Source organism: Haemorhous mexicanus, chromosome 5, assembly GCF_027477595.1.
Source record: "Haemorhous mexicanus isolate bHaeMex1 chromosome 5, bHaeMex1.pri, whole genome shotgun sequence".
Classification (NCBI taxonomy): Eukaryota; Metazoa; Chordata; class Aves; order Passeriformes; family Fringillidae; genus Haemorhous; species Haemorhous mexicanus.
In genome coordinates, this window is record NC_082345.1 from 36135869 (window position 1) to 36154323 (window position 18455).

An 18455-nucleotide genomic window follows, 5' to 3' on the forward strand; every position below is an offset into this window, starting at 1 on the left:
TGTCAAGCTGCCATAAGACTTCATGCTAATTGCTTTGTGAGTGTTAAGAAATGTAAATTAGGACTCCCTCAAAAACCTGGAAAATTGCACTTATCTAAATCTCACAGGATTATAAGAGGGCAGTCATTCAATAATATTTCTCAAAAAGAAACGTAAAATTAGGCTCTAGGAAGATGTTCTGCACAAAGAGACGGATCTGGTAGTGCACATAGCAGTTGTTTTGCTGCACATGCAGCTCCAAATCAAATTTGCAAACTGGTGAAACATCTGGAGGGGAGAGCCTCAGATGGTGAGAACGATCACAATTATGGTAATACTCACAGCGTTTCTTTACCAAGTGTGATGTAAAATTAAGTAGTTAATATACATGATGATTGAAACAGTTGACACAATTCTCAAATGCTGCATGACTCCTACAACTGAAAGGACAAGGTGCGGGGGCTGCCCTGTAATTTCTATTTTACCTTCCTTCTTCCAAAACAAAGTCTCCTGCTACTAAGTTTTTCTGAATAATGAACATAATAATGATACTTATATGTATTTGTGCCAAAAAATATAAAATAAAAACATATAACAAGCACATCCCATAAACATTTTCACTGCTTCATTATTTAGGACCAATCAAGCATTTTATGAATTGTAGTTATCTATGATGTTTTATATACTGCATTTGTTTATGCACAAAATGGTTCCCTACTTCCTCACTGTGGCTCTTCATAGTTCAGCAGCCAGACAGGTCAGACATCAAACTGTGTCGCAAGGGTCTTATTCTCATATCCTTGCAGGCCCTCTATCCTGCAAACACTCAGCCATGTGTTTAACTTTATATATGCAAGTAGTCTCACTGAACTCATTCATGAAATTCTAGCCTTATTTAAATTGCCACAGGTTTTACCATTGACTCCATTTAGTCCCATATTTCATCTAATGGGACTATTTTACATCTGAAAAGCTGAACACATGTCCAAGTGTTTGTAAAACTGAAGTCCCAACAGCAAAGACAAGGCATGCTCTGCCATTTTATCTCTTACTAGCATGTCAGATCTGCAAACTTATTTGCTTTATTTTTGATTTTAACTAAGTTAGGACAAAATAAACACATCTTCACTAAAGCAGATCATTAAGTTATATTTATCCTTCTTTTTGAATATTACTAAGCAAGTCATCCTCTCCAATCTGCAGGAAATAGTTAATGCATAATTAACTATTTCCTGCAAAAATGCATAATTAACTTATTTAAATTAAATAATTAATTTCCAATGCATAATTAACTATTTCTACGCATAAACACTAACCTTGCTTAGCAGAAGAGTTCACTTGTTCATTTGTACTTCAAAAAAGAATAAATTTTGGCAGCTACATGAATAACAGCTAAAAAGGTGTAGTCTTCTTTGATTCTGTTTAATCAGAACAGCAGCAATATTCAACCAATCTAAATTGAATTCATCAAAGTTTAGTAAGTTTCTGAAGCAACACAAATACAATTTCTGCATTTGCTTCCTCATTTAGTTTTATTTTAAAACATGGATTGTGTTAGCTGACCCAAGCTGGTTTTTTGAATTGAAGAAAAAAAAAAAAAGGAAACCCAAATATTGCGAAGTCAGAAGAGATTCTTCACTGAAGAAAGTAAAAATTTAGCAGTTCCTGATGCAATTCAGAACAATGACTAAAGAAACAAGAACTCTCTAAACACAAAACAAACCACTGGCTTTTTCTGATTACCATACTAGTTACTATATTTATAAGCTCAGAAACTCCCAAGGGCATAACTGGATAATAATTTAATCACTTTTGGAAAAGTCACTTTACTTTATCCATGACCTGTGCTGCTGGTGTAGATGTAAGACAGCATGCGAGTACAGATGGGATGAAAAATTATATCTTTTTTTTTTAATGTGTGTGTGTATGTATATATATAAATATATATATATACACATATATAGTTAGATGCACAATTAAGTATGCATATTAAATGCAACCATCTTGTTATAAAAAGGGTTCTTTTGCATTTTACAACACAAAATACACCACAACAAGAAGTCTTCCTTGAGCACTTATTCTACAAGTGTGCTCACTTAGTCTTGGGAAAGCACTAACTGGTACAACTTCAAATTCATTCTTAGAATTATCCCAGTATCTGCTCTTCCTTAAAAGGATCAGTCTCTGCTACTGCACAGATTTTATATAGGATTTCAGTCCAAGAAAAATCAGTATGGAAAACAAACACTCTCCACTAATACAGCATACAGAAGTACATAAAGTACAACATTGTACATTTCCATACTCTACACACAGATGTTTCCCCCCGATTTCTTATCTTGAAAAAAGTATGCAAAATAAAGTGCTCACAGTGCCCCTGTTCAAGCAAAAACCTCCAGCCATCACTCCCACTATGCCACACAAAGAACAGCTGTCCTTAAATCCTCGACCACTTTAAGATCCAGTGTAATTTGTATTTTGAAGCAGAATTGTTTCAGTTCCACTAGACAAGCAGGAAAAATTTTGATAAATTTTAATCACCCTCATCACTGAAAATTCTCACCCACATCACTTAGATTTTTCCTTATAGAAATACTTATAGATAGACTGAGGCACAGGCATTAATAAAATAACTCTCTATTCTGGAATCCTGTAATCTTCCCCATACTTACATTTACCTGTGTCTTAGTTCTTTATTTTTTTGCTTTAGAGTAATTTTACTTATTCAGAAAAGAGTACCCTAACATTAGGATTCAGTAGTAAGAAACTGAGGTTTAAATCTTTTTGCTGTAAAATAAACTCCTGTGCTTTTTCTCATCATTAACAATTAGCGAGCATAGCGTCACCACAAACTGAAACCCCCTGCCTGTAGTAAGCTACAACACAGAGAACAACAAAATCTACAAATTTCAGTCTGCAAGATGTTCAGAACAAGCCAAGCACAGAGCTAAACTGATAGATTGAAATACCACCAACTGTGCCTAACAGGGTGGTACCTTGCTCCAAGCTACTGCATCCGAGCCTTTCAAGACATGTATGGTACTTATAACCATGGTACCTGCAGATCTGTACTATCCATATTCCTGCTTCAAGACGCCTTCTTCTCCAACACTACTGTCAAACAGCAAAAAGATCAAGAGCTGCAAAGAGGAGCAAGCTTTTTTTCCTTCAAAACTAGTTTATTTCTGTACACATCAAGCCAACAGCTAAGAATTACAATAGGGTTAACACTTATCTTAGTGATAAATGGACAAAACACTACAGGTATTCCTATACAGTCTGTATTTTCATCATTTTTTCAAGACTAAAATACCAAATATTACTAATTATTAGTATGGCAAGCTAGCAGACTAGGTATATGGCACACAAATAGGTGAAAGTCAATATTCCTTAAGGCCTTTCTTATTTGTGGGATTCTTATTCTTCCCTCACCTCACCACACATTTGCCCAGACCCTAAATGAGGTGACCCTCAATTGTTCTCAGACAGGATTGCTCATATTGATTGAAAACAGAACATTTAGGAAAAAAAAAAAATGGAAGAGCTGACTGTCACCTAGAGGAGAAGAGTCTCCTGAAAATTCTTACAGGTTTACTGATGTTAACATATAAACATCACCTTTTTCATTAATATCCTATTTTCTTTTGTAATGTGCCACAAGCAGGCTCTAAATTCCAGAAAACCAACTAGCTTCCTTGCTCACTGGACATCCAATCCTTCTTTTTGCTTTAACCCTGTATTAGTCAGGCACAAAACTCCAGTTACTCAACTTCATCAGGGTAATCCCAGGTTCCACTCAGAACACATACAAACCTACCCATTCATCGTTAAACAGAACTGATTAGTGGGACTTTCACAGAATCGCAGCTTCTGGTAGGGACCTCTGGAGGTCATCTAGTCCAAGACCCACCACACTCCATCCAAATAAAGCAGGTTCAATTGGAGCACGTTGCACAGGATTGCGTCCAGATGGGTTTTAATTACCTCTAGAGAAGGAGACTCTCCACAACTTCTCTTGTCTTTTAATTAAAGCAAGTACAGTGCTGCAGCAAAGCACACTCCAGAGAAACCAAAACTGCTCTGGGTAAGCAGCATCTAGACACCTCATAGTTCTTGGTGAAAGGGAAATCATATAAAACAAGTTCTTTTCTTAAAGCCCAAGGCATCATTTCAAAATAGCCAGACACCCTTACGAAGGCTTGAACCATCCAGCACAACAGATGATCAAAGATGTGGCTCCAGCTGCCACAAGTTTGTCCTCATAATGAGCAGGAACAGGGAGGGAAGAAGGCAAGCAGTGGGAGATCAGTGACCTGCAGCATCACTCGGGGCCCATCCTGACACACAGCCCCAGGCTCATTTGGGTGCAGCACGCACTCCTCTGAGGCTTCACCTGCCAGCCATACTCCATAAGCCACATCACCACAACCATTTCCACAGCAGGAGCTGCTTTCAACAGCCAGGCAGAGCAGGAATGTGTCTGCAGCAAACAGCAGCCCAGACAGAACTCCCAAGGGATCCAGCCTGGCTTTGTCTTTTTTACCTTGAGTGCAACAACGTGAGGAACCATTTTCTTTGTGGCCTTTCCCCATTGTCAAGTCTTTCATCTTCTGGATAAAAGTATATTTTGAGAATTCTCCAGAAGCGTGATGTTTATTAAAGAGAAATACTAACATTTTTAACAAGCCAAGTGATTTACATGCAGGAGATGAGTAATGTACTGTGAAATGGAATAGAACATATAACTACATCTTTTCACAAAAATAGAAAATTTATTCAAGTACACTGGTGTTACAAAGAAGCTACAAAGAACTGTGCTACAAAATAAGAGCTGCTAGACACAAAAATGCCATTTGATTAAACTTTTTCATTATGCTTAGTACATTTTCTTTCAGCAAGCTTTATTTATACAGCCATGCAGCATTTAAATTATTTTTTTGGCACTGGAACCTTAATTCAGATCAAAGTGATTTAAAAAACCTAAGTTTTCTTCTCCTTTAATTGTAAAAATGTAAGACATCAGAAGTTTAATTATAAATAATTGGTTAAAAAAAGGAAACCTTTCTTCTGCAACTAATGTTAATTTTGCCAGAGCAACACTCTTTTCTTTCTTAAAAAAAAACAAAATAAAACAACCCCCGCAGACAAAATGACCTTTAAAAGTTTCCTCAAGTACAATTGAAACTTTTTGAAGAAAATGAAACACATACACTGAAAATTCATGGGATTTATTACAAGGAAATTCTTGTTATAATTCAAGATTTTGCAGTAAGGAAATACATAGATAGAAGCATACCATACTGAGAAGTATTTTCCCATAAGCTGTAGTGTTTCTTTTTGGCATGGGAGCTGGAAGGAGGCCTGGAAAGCCAAAGAAAGGATAGCAGAATGGGAGCAACCTTGCTAGAGACTCACAAACCAAACTTCCAGACCAGAAATTATTCCAGAGAGTTGCCCAGGATGATTCACCAACTAAATACTGGCACCAAAAAGGTCAGATGGGCCAATACAGAGAGGCTTAGTCCAGGATATAAATATTATCATTTTAGTGATACCTAGAGTACTGAAGTAAAATACATAAAATAAGGTTTGTTAAGATCCTGCCTCATATGTGAGTCTAATTTCTTCATCTTCTTATTAAAATATTAAAACAATCAACATTGTTGCTACTACTAAGTAGCAATATCAAATAAATACAGTATCAAATACAAGAGAAGGTATGACAGCATCTGCAGTGTCACATAACTGTTGGAAATGAAAGGATAAAACAAGTCACAGTGTTCCTTCCATTTTTCTTTATTTGACAAGAAAAAAATCTATTTTTAAAAAGCATATGAAGCACGAAAAAAAGAGTATAGCGTGGAAGGTTCATAACCTACAGAACAACATCTGCAAGTTCCACCCACAGAGTCACACTTAACACAATATGGGCTCCTGCTTCACTAAGGGAAATCCAGAGTGTTATCTGGAGATAGGAAACTTAGGAAAGTTACTCTGATGGCCAGAAGTGACTGCAGGCATCTCATCTGAATTTCCAGCTGGATCTAATCCTCTTCTCAAAGTAGCCCAGTACAAGTCCCCTCAAACAAAGGAGCCAGCCAAGCATAAATGATTCTGACCCAGGAAAGCTGACAGGCTGTGAAATGAAACCAAGAAGATTTCAATGTTTCCAAAGTGCTACAATATCACAAAGACTTTTAAAAATACCAACAGGATCAGCCTGCAGAGGAGAAACTACTAAACAACCTACAAAGGCACGCGCATTGTGTGTTTCAAAAGGAAGACTTTTAAGTGTATTATTTAATGTGCTGCTTTGCACATTGGGCAGCAAGAACCTCCCATGTCTTTTCAAAGGTCCACCACGGAAAACACACTCTGAAAACAATATCAAACTATACACACAGAAAAGACTTGGAGAAACCAAAGTTAAAGTCACAGAAGTGGCAGACTTTTGAAATTAATTCCCACTTCAAGATTTCATGTGAGGGATTGAAACAAATCAGTCCCTAAAAAAAAAAAAAAAAATTAAAAAAATCAAATTATCCTGGATCCTGGATTAAGAATTCCAGTTCTTCCCATGTGCCTCCGAGATATTGGTTATCACTTTATAATTCAATAATAGCATGTTTCAATGCAAAGTGTCTACTAAAACCCTGTCACATGTATAGGGTATAGTACAGATATACCCTATAGATATCTTGATATAGTAAAGAAGTTCAACTCGACAACTCACAACCTCACTTAGAGCAGGTTGAACCCTAAGCACGCTGTCAACACCTCTGGGAAACACCCTGGGGTAAAATGCAGGCACAGGAATTACCACAAAATACATGGCTCCAAACCCAGCCACACACTGAATATTTACAATTTAAATGACAATGGGACAGACCTCCTCTACCTGCCTTCTAGAGGTAACTTCAGCACACGGCAATCTTTTCTACACACAATCTGGTTTCCTCCTGAAGTCTTTCATCTCTTCTGGAATCTGGATGAAGACATATCAAGGGGCTCTTGAAGCATAATAAATGCATACAGTTTTGTGCTGGTTGGCTGGATTTCAGGGCTTGGTTTTAACTGATATTCCACAATAAAGGGCTTGGCTGACCCCTATCTACAGACAGGGGTTTTATTTTCCTTAATTCTTAAAGATCTTTATAATGGACAACATCCAGTGACTCAGGGTTTTTTCCTCTTCCCCCCACTAAGTAATTATGTCACCTTAAAATTGCTTCAAACATCAACTTTAGGAAACTATTTTCAGTGGAATAGTCTTCCTTAGTGCTTTATTCATACACTGGGACTCCATGCTGGCTTTTTTAGTATCAAAGTAAATAGCCATCACCAGCTTCAATAGTTGCTGAGAAAACATAAAAGCTATTTTAAAAAGCATCAACTGAGACATATTCCTGCATAGAAATTGGAGGCTGGATGCTGCAAAGGCACTCCTGATACATCATGACACTGGAAACCCACACACTTAGCCAAGCACTGCCTCCTAAATAAAAGTACCTGATTCACAGAGAGCCATACAACTTTGAGCTACATTCCCTTGTATCACACAGGGAGAGAAAAATCTTAGACAAGCAGTTAACTCAAATTACACTTAGAGCAGGCAGCCAAGCAATTGGAAACACTATGTACAGAAATTAAATGCTATCTCTAAGTTGGGGCTGCAGATAAACGCTCATGGTATATCTTTTAGTTAGGTACTTGAGAGTGTTCAGAGACTGGTTTCCCACTTAAGCACTGAGTACAGGTCATTCTACAGCAATGATGTGGAAGTGGCACACTGGAGTCTGGTTCCTGGGCCCAGCTTCCAATTATTAACTGCTATATGTAAAAAGCCACAGAGGTGAGAAGACTGGACAGAAATCTAGGGAGGGCATTGGCTGCTGTTGAGTGGGTTTGTTTCCATGACAATTTTGGTCACTAAATAGTGACCCTGTTTCAAGAGTTCAAGTCTTTTTCAGGATTTAAGTATGCAAATTACCAAGCTGCATGAAAATAGCATACAGGCACTGGCAGGGACTTCACAGCAATAGTTCTGCTACCAATTACTGCATTGTTCCCCTGAACGAGAATTGGACTAGCCAACTAAAGCATGTAGGAGCTAAAAATCATACAATCCTCTCATTAGCAAAACAGCCTAGGGTAACATTAAATTCAGAAACACCCATCCTGGACACAGGATGCTAAATTCAGAAAAATGTGTCCTCCCTTGAAACCCAGGTCAGAGGTCAGGGCAGGGCTTCTGGGGTCTACTGACAAGTTGGTGAATAATAAAAGATTTCGCAGACCAGTCCAGTCATCTAGAAGCAATGGTTTGTACCATCATATAGAAAATCCCTGTTCAATCATCTGTCAGTCTCTGGCTTGCCAGGCCAGCTGGGACTAGGAATGCTGCTGAAGCCAATGTGCTTAAATCCTGGAGAGAAGGAAATGATCTGAGGCAGTCAACAGTGACCCCCGTGAATATATTAAGGAGCCTTTGTGGCAGACTAATAGCAAACCTGTCCAGCTCTGTTGGAAGAAGGATGCTATAAAAGGCAGGGTCTCAAATTTTAGCATACGACAGAATTCTGCTATCTAATACAGTGATAGTATATATACCCACAGTGTTTTTACAGATTACACTGATCCCTAACCTTGAAGCATTGATATAGGCCACTTCATCAAACCACTGGACAAAAAAAAAAATCAGAATAATTAAGATATAAAATACAAAAAATCTTATGCTGAAATCACAATATTTCCAGTAAAATAAAAAGCAATTAAAAAGATGAAGAGGTAAAGGAAATAAGGGACATGAAGACAGTAAACAAGTACTATTTGCCTCCAACTGAAACCTGCCACTATTCTCGAAAAATTTCCTCATGAAGCTACTAGGACAATGAAGGCTAACAGAGTAATTCACAGTGTCCTAGGAAATCCAAGGATTAGTATTCAAGGAAGCCACTTTTACTTTTTCTCACTTTGGAAGCTTAACAAGGCAAGCTTAAGGAGGCCAGGAATGGTCAGTGAAGCATCATCAAGGAACCTGCCCCAGTTACAGAGGCTGGGTCACAAAATTTTATTGGCTTCAAACAGTTTGATTTACCAATTTTCTTTTTCCTTGAAGTAAAACAGAGAGTGAGAGATTACTTGATCCCTGGCTGCTGCCCCAGTGATCCAGCTTGTTCCTTTGTTTCACAATCAGCTGTCACAGACAAACAACAGCACCCCTGTGCTAGCCTGAAGCATCCTCTGAAGACAGAGCCAAGTGCATGCTTCTGCCTTTGGAGATGTCTGTCATAAGCCATTCACAGGTTCACAAAATATTTCAATTGTCCTGAAGTAACAAACTGAGCAGCAGTGTTGACATGTTAAGTAATATTTAGGATGCTATTCCAAAGAAACACTTTCCTCCGACTCTTCGAGTTTCATTCATCAACAGGCTTGGGGAAAAATGGTTTAGTATGGAGTTCTGCAGAGGGTGAAAATGGAAAAGAAATTGAAAAATTGACACCCTTTTACTAGGGAGGGACTGCCTGTAAAAAAAATAACACATCTTAACTCTGGATGACCAACCTGAGACAGGATAAGCACCTGATCTAGCAGATGTGAAATGAAAGCCTACTGCCATCCTGACTTAACCAGCCTGCCCAGAGAACAAGCTCCCACTCAAAAGGATCATAAGGAGAGTTTATATCATCAGCCACCCCAAGTAGAAAAGCAGAAGGAGTCAAAGGTTGCCAAGGCCTAAGGCAAACAATAGGCTTCCACAATCAAGAGAAATTTCAAATTTTATTTTAAAACTTTCAGCATAAGGTTCAGGTCTCCAAATAAAATGTTTCCACCTTTCAAACAACTATTTCAGACAAAAATTAGAGTTACAAGAACAGAGAAGGAAATGAGCACTTCTTTTAAAAGGCTTCTTCTCCAAAAAGCAGACAGTTATCCCAAAATCTGAGTAAAAACTATAAAATATCCAGAAAATTTTTTTTTAATCAAACATAAAAGGAACAGATTTCACTTCTACATAAGTAACAATAACACTTAGCATCTCTGCCTTCAGATTTAGTCTGTTTCTCCAGCTTTTTTTTTTTTTTTGGAGCAACTCTCACCACAGGTTGCCAGCAATCTTGCATCAGTTTCAGCATCAAATATTTCATCTGAAGAAAGAAACTACATAAACAAACAACAAGGTCTGATTCAGTCAACTTCACAGAAAAAACGAATAAAAGAAAGAAACAAACCTAGCAGCAAACAAGGGAAGGGCAAACTTCCAGATGAGGGAAGCAAAGGAGCTCTAATTCATCACTCTTGCAGCTATCAGATGGTTAACAAATTGAGATGAGATACTTCTGAGCCTTTCAGCGACTTTCGCTCTGGCAAACTTAAAGGATTCAGAAGTGCAGCTGGAATACATATGGGAGATGTTGGAGAAAGTTGATCATTTGAATTTGTAACTCCATTGTGTGCTGGAAGAACTTCCTGCAGATGAGGCGCATCCCGTCAGCGACTCAGGGAGACTCTCCGTCTGCTAACAGGCATGAATTTATCCTCTGAACCAGCTACCAGAAGTGACATGCTTTATCTTAGTGTTACATATGCAACAAGAATCTTAAAATAAAGCCAGTGGGGACATAATTTCTTTTTTGCTTTCTATAATCTCTATACTACAACATCTTAAATGGAAAAAAACAAAAACCAAAACAAACCACCCACTGATATTTTGATGAAACTAAGATTTCACATTTGGATCAAAGTGTTTCATTCAACATAATTTTTTATGCAGAAACCATTTTTAAATGAAAAGCCAATTACATATTTAGATTATGCTCAGCATTTAAAAAAGAACAGGTATTAATAGAATATTATTGTGCCGGGTTCATCCCATTAGACAATCAGTTACCAGTTCACTTGGTTCATACTCAGCTACAACACAAACTCAACTACAAACCTTTATTACACATGCTAAGTTACTCAAGCATCTTTTCTGAGTTACCTTTACTCCTTTATGAATATGTTAAAGCTCCTGTTTCATATAAAAATTATCTTTATAGTGGTTTGAAATTAGCGTGTAGTTGATGGAACAGAGGGGACAAAGGGAAAACACTACAGAGAAAGCACACAAGCCCCTGTCTCCCCATCATCAACCTCACTCCTGGAATTCAGAAGATTGCAGCTACCTGTAAATTGGAGCTACTAAAAGCTACTGGAGAGGTGTACTCAGAGCTGAAAAATTGAGAGGATGACAAAAAAGGGCCATAAAAATCACAAATGTAAATTAATAGTCAAATATACACACACAACAAGGAGACAGATGGCAAGTAATTTTCCCCAGTGCACTTACACTTGTTCTTCTAGTGCACGTATTTGGGTCACTTGCTAGATTAAATCTCATGTGGCAGACCCAGCAGAGGTACTGTCAAATGTGTATGGGCTCAGCCTGTTTTAAAATGATGCAAGTCTGACACTACAGGGTGAAAACATTTAACAGGATTTTTGCAATGCAGTCTGGAATATTGCCCAGCAACTTTGAAACAGGGCTGATGGATATTTTCTACCATCAGCAAGGCTGCCCCATTCAGGCCTGCTAAATAAAATGCAGTGCAAGCTAGAGAAAGTTGGTCTGTGCTACCAAATTTCATGGAAGAGTCCTACAGAGACAGAGAAAAATCTGTACGCATTTTCCAGAACACTGATTTTGACAATGTGTCACTGAGACAATACATCACTCAAGGTTAAAGCTTCCTGCCATACTTCCCCTAAAATATGCCTTTCTTTTGAGATTTAGAAGAAATCACCACCTCAATAGATGAGCTGCTTTTGCCACGTTTACTGTAACAATGAATGACCTCGGATACACAGAGCACTAAATCTTCCCCTCCCCAGCCATAAACTGACAGTGACAGTGGCCTGTCTTTGTCAGCACAGGCCTCATGAAGGATGACAGCTTCAGTGTAAGGCACCTGCAGGTCACACCGCCAGGTGGGCTGGTAGTGCCTAAATGGCAGGCAAAAATGGTCATGCCTAAGTGTAAGCCTAATTGTAGCAATGGGTCTCCCTCCTGTAACACTGGTAGATACTAGCATGAAACACAAACTGTGTGTGCAGAGATTAGTCCTGTCGTCATGCCCCCCCAATCTGGCAAGAAGCTGGATTTAACACGGTGCAAGAAGCAGTATCTTCAACACATCTGCAGAATGGAAATTGCATTCTTCTCTACCCTGCTACCAGTTTCAAGATTTTGCTTAACAATAAATAAACCTTTATTAACAAGCAACGTGAGCTACTGTGGCATTAAGTATTTCCCACCCCCTCTTTCTTCATTCATCTCTTGTTTTGGTTTACTACATACCACATTCAGCTTCAAATAAATAAGTAAAAAGAGGGGAAAAATACATCTATTTGCTCCTAGCTGAACAAGGAGGTTTTGAGCTGGGGAGGTGAAACTCTCAGTAATAATCTACACACGTAACTAGGAAATATCACAGCTGTCTGTAAGAATTACAGTGGCAGGGACAAGGGTGGCAAAAGCTTGTGTTTTCTAGGTCTACATCTACAGAACAATAAAAAAAAAAAAACCAAAACATCCAACAACACTGTCGTTTATGTTTAGAAATTGACAAGTGACACTTTCATTCAAGGTAATCAATAGGTCAACCGCTCAAAAATATTGGGATTGCACTGATTATGTGCAATATATCTGCTTAGTCCGAAAGAAACGAGTTAAGCAGTTTAATGACAAAAAGTAAGAACATGTACTTTTGTTCACTTAACTTCCTCAGGCTTAAAATTCATCCTATTTCAGTTTAAATGGGTAAAGGGTGAGAAACAAAATATTGAATCCTTTGGTACAGAGTCAAAGCAAAGACTACAAGCAAGTTTGTTATATCACTGTCCATAGAGTCTTTAGTTTGGTGCCGTGCTGCTACTAAAATATTACATCTTACCATTGGAAAATTGATTTTGCTATAAGAAGTTTTATGATGCCACTTAATCTTGCCCAACCTACATTAAAAAATACAGAAAGGAATTACAGACACCCTTTATGTAGTAAGTTTGATCACTATATTAAAAAGCGAACAGTTGATGTAATTTCAATATAATAGCAAAGGAAGTAGAATAAAAACCATGGCAATATGCTGCCTTCCTGAAACAAGGCATTGCTGGTTCCCAGCTTAAATGCACAATCTTGGTTCAGTTCAAGTTAGTAGCACGATCCATCTCCTGCATGGAGGGCTGTGTCCTGCAGCTCAAGCATCGACCTCCTTTTCTGCTGTTACGTTTCAAGCCAGCTCCTGCAGGGCAGCAAGATCCTGTGATTACAGTTAAAAGAATACTTTGGGTCTGAGCCTGCCTCTTTGAATAGATAACCCTTTCTAGTTCAACAATTACTAGCACGAAACAGCCCTTTCTGCCTTGTCCCTTCCAGTGCTGCAATTGAAAAACATCCTAATTAAATGACCCCACATACAGATATGCCATTAACTGGCTTTTACACCACTCTAGTCAATGCCTAAATCTTAGCTACAATGATGAGAAGTACTTTATTTAGTTAGGAGGTAAACACATGAACAAAGCAATCTTTTAGAACACCTTTTAAACAGTGTGAGATTAGTACTAGCAAAATCTGTGAGTGATTATGTTTTCCACACTTTCAGAGATGACACTCAAATACCACTTTTTTCTAACTGTATTAAAGCACACTCAGGCAAGATCAAGAGTAACCTTGACCTCCACATCAACAGCACCAGAAAGTACTTCATACTGCTTTCCATGCCTAGTCCATTTGAACTGGCCTGCAGGACATGCTTTTAAGCTTGTGCTTAAACAACCCAGTTTTTGCCCAAACATTGCAATAGATGCTATGTAGGGTTATGTAAATATTCCACAACTCCCGCAATTCTTAACTATAATAAGCAGGTTTAAAATAGCGTCACTGTATCAAAATATTCACTACTTCCTATAGATCCAACTCAGACTTCACATTTCAGGGCAACGGCAGACTTTTCTCTTTTACTGTTTATGAATGAAGCTTCAAAACTTTCAAATAGGTTTAAGAAAAATCACTTTGTAAATTGGAAGACTCACAGAAACCTAAAACCACTTAATTGCTCACAAAGCTTCAACTACATGTAAATGACCTGGAGGGTTGAAGCCTGAATTGCCACATTCTGCAGCCAACTCTGTTCCCAGCTAAGAGACCTATACCAGGACTACCACTTGGCATTTGCTTCCAGCATAATAGGTTTAATAGTAGCAAGCCTTGAAAACAGGGGGGGAGTATTCTGGAAGCAGTGACAGATCTTAAACACGGCAGGTGCACTGTAATACCGCTTAAGGGAGGAAAATTCCAAGTTTAGTAAGTAATTACTGCAGGACAGGCAGGTTATTTTCCAAGGCAAATGCCTAATCAAGGACGCATCTGACCCTTTCGCACCCCATCAGCGCACCGGGAAGTTCAACTCATCATCCTGATCAGGCACATCCCTCATCCCACCTCGCCGTGCTTCCTCCCGTTCCCTCCTCTCACACCAAAGCCTCCAAGGCACCAACCCTGCCTGACAGCTGCTCAGGGAGTGCGCTGGCACCGTGAACCTGAGCCGTGCCGAAAGACCCTCCGCTCACACACCCACCCAGGGGCACTCCTCGCTCCCTCCCCCCGTTCCCTGCCGCACAGGCAGTCCCGCACGCATGGCCAGCTGCCGGCTCCCGCAGGATTCCAGCCGCGCCGCCGGGATGGGACGGGGCCGGGAGAGCCGCGCCGAGCCGGGCCGAGCCGATCCCCCCCACCCACCCGCCCCGGGGCAGACGGTCTCCGGCCTCAGAGGAAAGAGGCTGATGAAACGCTGTCAAAGTCAATCCCGGCTCACTTTTTGGATGGTTTAATTCCAATGGAGCATGAATCACCCCAGGACGGTTAATAAGTTTAGCCAGGCGTGCTGTTCTCCCTAACAATACATTATAATTATGCATCTGTTTTAAATGCGATCAGATTAAGTCACCGGAAAAGGCACAAATCGGAATTTCCCCTGACTAAGAACAGCGCCTTTCCGCAGCTCCGGCGGGCAGGTACGGCCAGGAGAGGAGCAGGTGGGCAGCCCAAGCCAGCCCAGCGGCGCTCCCGGCCGCCGAGGCTCCGCTCCCCGCGGCCGCCCAGCGCAGCCCGGCAGCGCACGGCAACTTCCCGCGGGCGCTCGGTCCCGGCGCAGCGGGGGACCGGGACGGGAGGCGGCCGGGCATCCCGCTGACACCGCGCATGAGGCACCAGCCCAGGACATGCCAACTTGGATCGGCGGGTCCCCTCCTGCTGCGTGGGGCTGGAGCGGACCGAGTCCGAGCCGACAAAGCTCCGGGACCCTCCGGCGCCGCCCCGGGCACCAGGAGGGGGGCGGCCGAAGCTCTGCTCCCGACAGGTGAGCGACTCCCGCCCGCCCAGCCCTGCCGCTCCCCGCCCTACCTGTCATCGTAGCAGAAGTCGGCGCTCAGGGTGTTGAGGTACAGGGCGAGCCCCAGGGCGCTGCTCAACAACTCCGCGATCATCTCTCCGCCTGCCTCCGCCGCCGCCTCTCGCACCGGGGCAGCCTCCTGCCCTGCCCGGCCTCCCGCGCCTGCCCCTCGCACCCCCCGGCACCGCGGGGAGCCGCTCCGCGCTCCGCCGGCGGCCACAGCCTGACGGCGTCCCCCGCTCCGCCGCCCCTACCCCATGGCAGCGGGGCTATCGGCGGCGACAGCGCAGCTGGGCTCAGCGGAGCGGGGCTGAGCGGAACGGGACTGAGCGGAGCGGGGCGCGGCTCCGACTCCCGCCTTCCTCTCGCGGCGCCCCGGCGCTGCCGCAGCTCTGTTCCCCACCCGCGCCCCCCTCGCTGCCGAGCCGGGCGCCGCCGCCGAGGCTCTGGGAGCGCCCGCGTGGGGCGCCCCGGGCTCCCACCGCGCCTGCGTGCGGGCCCGCCCCGCGCCGCCCCTCCGTGCCCGCCCCGCCCCGCCCCGCGCGCCGGCGGCTGAGCCGGCCTCGCGCCCGCTCCGACCCCTCAGGCTCCGGCTGGGCCTGGGCTGGGCCGTGTCCCGCTGCCAGCTGGGCACAATCAGCCTTATTTTCCTTCCCCTTTTCGCCTTTTTCTGTTTTCCTGTTTCATTCTCTTTTCTCTTTGGCTTTTTCCCCCCATTTCTTTTCCCTTTTTCTCTGTTCCCCTTTTCTCTTCTTCCTTTTCCCATCTTTATTTTCTTTTTTCCCTTTTCCCCCCCTTTTTTTCTTTTTACTCAGCCGTGCTAAATAGGTCAGATTAGTAGCAAAGAGAAGGGCTCTACCTATATTGGGGATGGATGCCGGAGCAGGGGGGTCCACACTTGCCCACAGCCTGCTGTTTATCAGTGTGAACATCCATAGGGAGCACTTAGCTTAGCTTACAGTTGAGCAAAATCACTGAAACTTGGCAGAGAGGGTGGAAACAAGCACACCCCAAGGCAAGGAGTGCTGCAAGCTGGTGCTCCCTCAGGACATCGCCACAACTGCTGCCCACCGGAGGAGGGGTGGGTATAGCCAGAGATGCGCACTTTGAATAGAACAGATAAATAGACTAGAAAGGAAAGCCAGCTGTGGAAAATAATGCACTCAAACCGTCTCCCAGGATTCATGAGATATAGAGGCATGAAGTTATGGAAAGGATTTGGGTCCATCAAGCTGATTATTTCTTTTTTTATAGAAAGATTTTAAAACATTGCCTCCTTCCACTGCTAGCCAGCCCTTTTATGTAACTGTTTCCTCGTGATTTCCAGTGGCACATGCTGTCCCAGAAGAATGGGAGTCTGTTCATCAAGCTCTGTCTAATAAATTGGGGAACTTTTAACAAGTTTTCTTTCTCCCTTATGTGATTATTTAATGCTGTTCTTTGCAACCTCAAAATACACGAAGTGCATTAAGACCTCTTTTAAAGCAATGCTCAAAGTGCTCTTGGGAAGTCTGCCCCAAGTGTCACAAACATCTCAGCTGCTTCTACTTAGATTCAGGGAGTGTGTTATCACCATCAGTGGCAGTAATTGCAGGCATGGGGGGAGGGTGCATTTTTTTCAGGACATTACAGCTTTGAGGGGCCTTATTGAACCCATTAGCAGATCACATTGATCTGGCATTAAACTTTTCAGCCTGAAGCACTGAACATAGTAACCCAGATTTTAAAGGGTTGGTACTCTTTCTCAGAAGACCTGTCATCCTTCCTTTCAGACCCCAATTCTCAATATGCTTCTGGACCTACTGCCAAGATCCCAGTCATCACAACTCAGTCCTCCTTGCTGCAGTGGAATTGCTGAATTCACACACTAGGTTTGTACAGCTCCTTCCGTAGAACATCCTAATAAACTGTACATAAAAAGCAGTATAATTGCTGCTGAGTCATAGTGGCACAAGCTTCTTGTTATCCATCAAAAGCATATGTATTTTTTTCTTCAAAGAGTTAGGACTACAGACTGGGGTAGATGAGGTCTGGCAGAAAAGCTTTAGAAACAAAATAGATCCTCCAGGAAAAAAAGTTTAACAAAGCCAGGCACTGTCTAATAAAAGCAAGTGTCAAGAAAGGGTGGGATGAAATGTGTAGACTGTGTAGAGAGTGCTTGTTCCCCAGGACATCCCAAGTGCTCCAGGGTGACTGGAACCAGCCTGTCCAAGGAGATTTATTTGCACTACAAGAATTCACAAAGTCTGTATCTTGCAGACACATTTCTTGTTTCTTGCTGGAACAAAGGACAGGTTTTCTCCCAATGGCAAGAGCTGTGGCCAGTGGAGATAACCTGCTTTGTAGAAAGATACAGATGGCAACATGTGCATGCAGCACTCCCCTGTCAGCTCTGGGACTCCACAAGCTGGGCCAACCCAGGGGCAGCAGCCAGAAAGAGCCAGTGCAGAAACCTGGAGACAAATTGAACATAAAAATTATTGACCCTGTTAAACATCGCCACAAAAGACAACAAGAGGGTAGAAATAAAATAATTATAAAATAATTCCTTCTCTTCTTAGAGTTATACATATTAAATGCACGTAGTTATGAACATTATCTTTTGCTGTATCATTGAGAGATAGCAGACAACATTCTGACTCATAGCAGATTTACAATGTGATGTAGAGGAACCACAAGGTGTCAGAAGAGCTAATTTAGAAGTTCAGATCTGTCACTAATCAAATATTTTGAAAACAGTCTTCACCTCCAGAAAGTCACAGGCTGTGGTGCCAGGGAAGAGATGTAGGTTTGTAATAACACATTTTAATAACAGCAGTAATTGTAAAGATAACTAGAATTACATGGTCTAACAGCTGATCTACTCTGTAGAGCTTAGTAGACAAATTCACTTTGTTTCGCTTTATTGCAAATACAACCATCAAAGTTATCTGTTTTAATACCAGCTGGGAAATTTCTTCATTAAAGACATTATGGACTCTGAGTCACTGTGCTACGAGATATTTCACCTAAACGGTGCCTGAAAGATTAAGTTGTGGC

The 18455-nt window shown here is 41.7% G+C and overlaps 1 protein-coding gene across 3 annotated transcripts in view; it reads right to left on the reverse strand.

Moving 5' to 3' along the window:
- The window catches only part of TMTC2 (transmembrane O-mannosyltransferase targeting cadherins 2), a 246289-nt gene extending 230422 nt beyond the window's left edge, over nt 1–15867 (reverse strand). Inside the window, exon 1 of one of the 3 annotated variants that reach the window (XM_059846844.1) lies at nt 15428–15867. In XM_059846844.1, the coding sequence (XP_059702827.1) occupies nt 15428–15510 (83 nt within the window). In that variant the 5' untranslated portion in view covers nt 15511–15867. The remainder of the gene's footprint in view (nt 1–15427) is intronic. The other 2 variants (XM_059846843.1, XM_059846845.1) reach the window with 2 other exon arrangements.
- Between the last annotated feature and the right edge of the window lie 2588 nt (nt 15868–18455).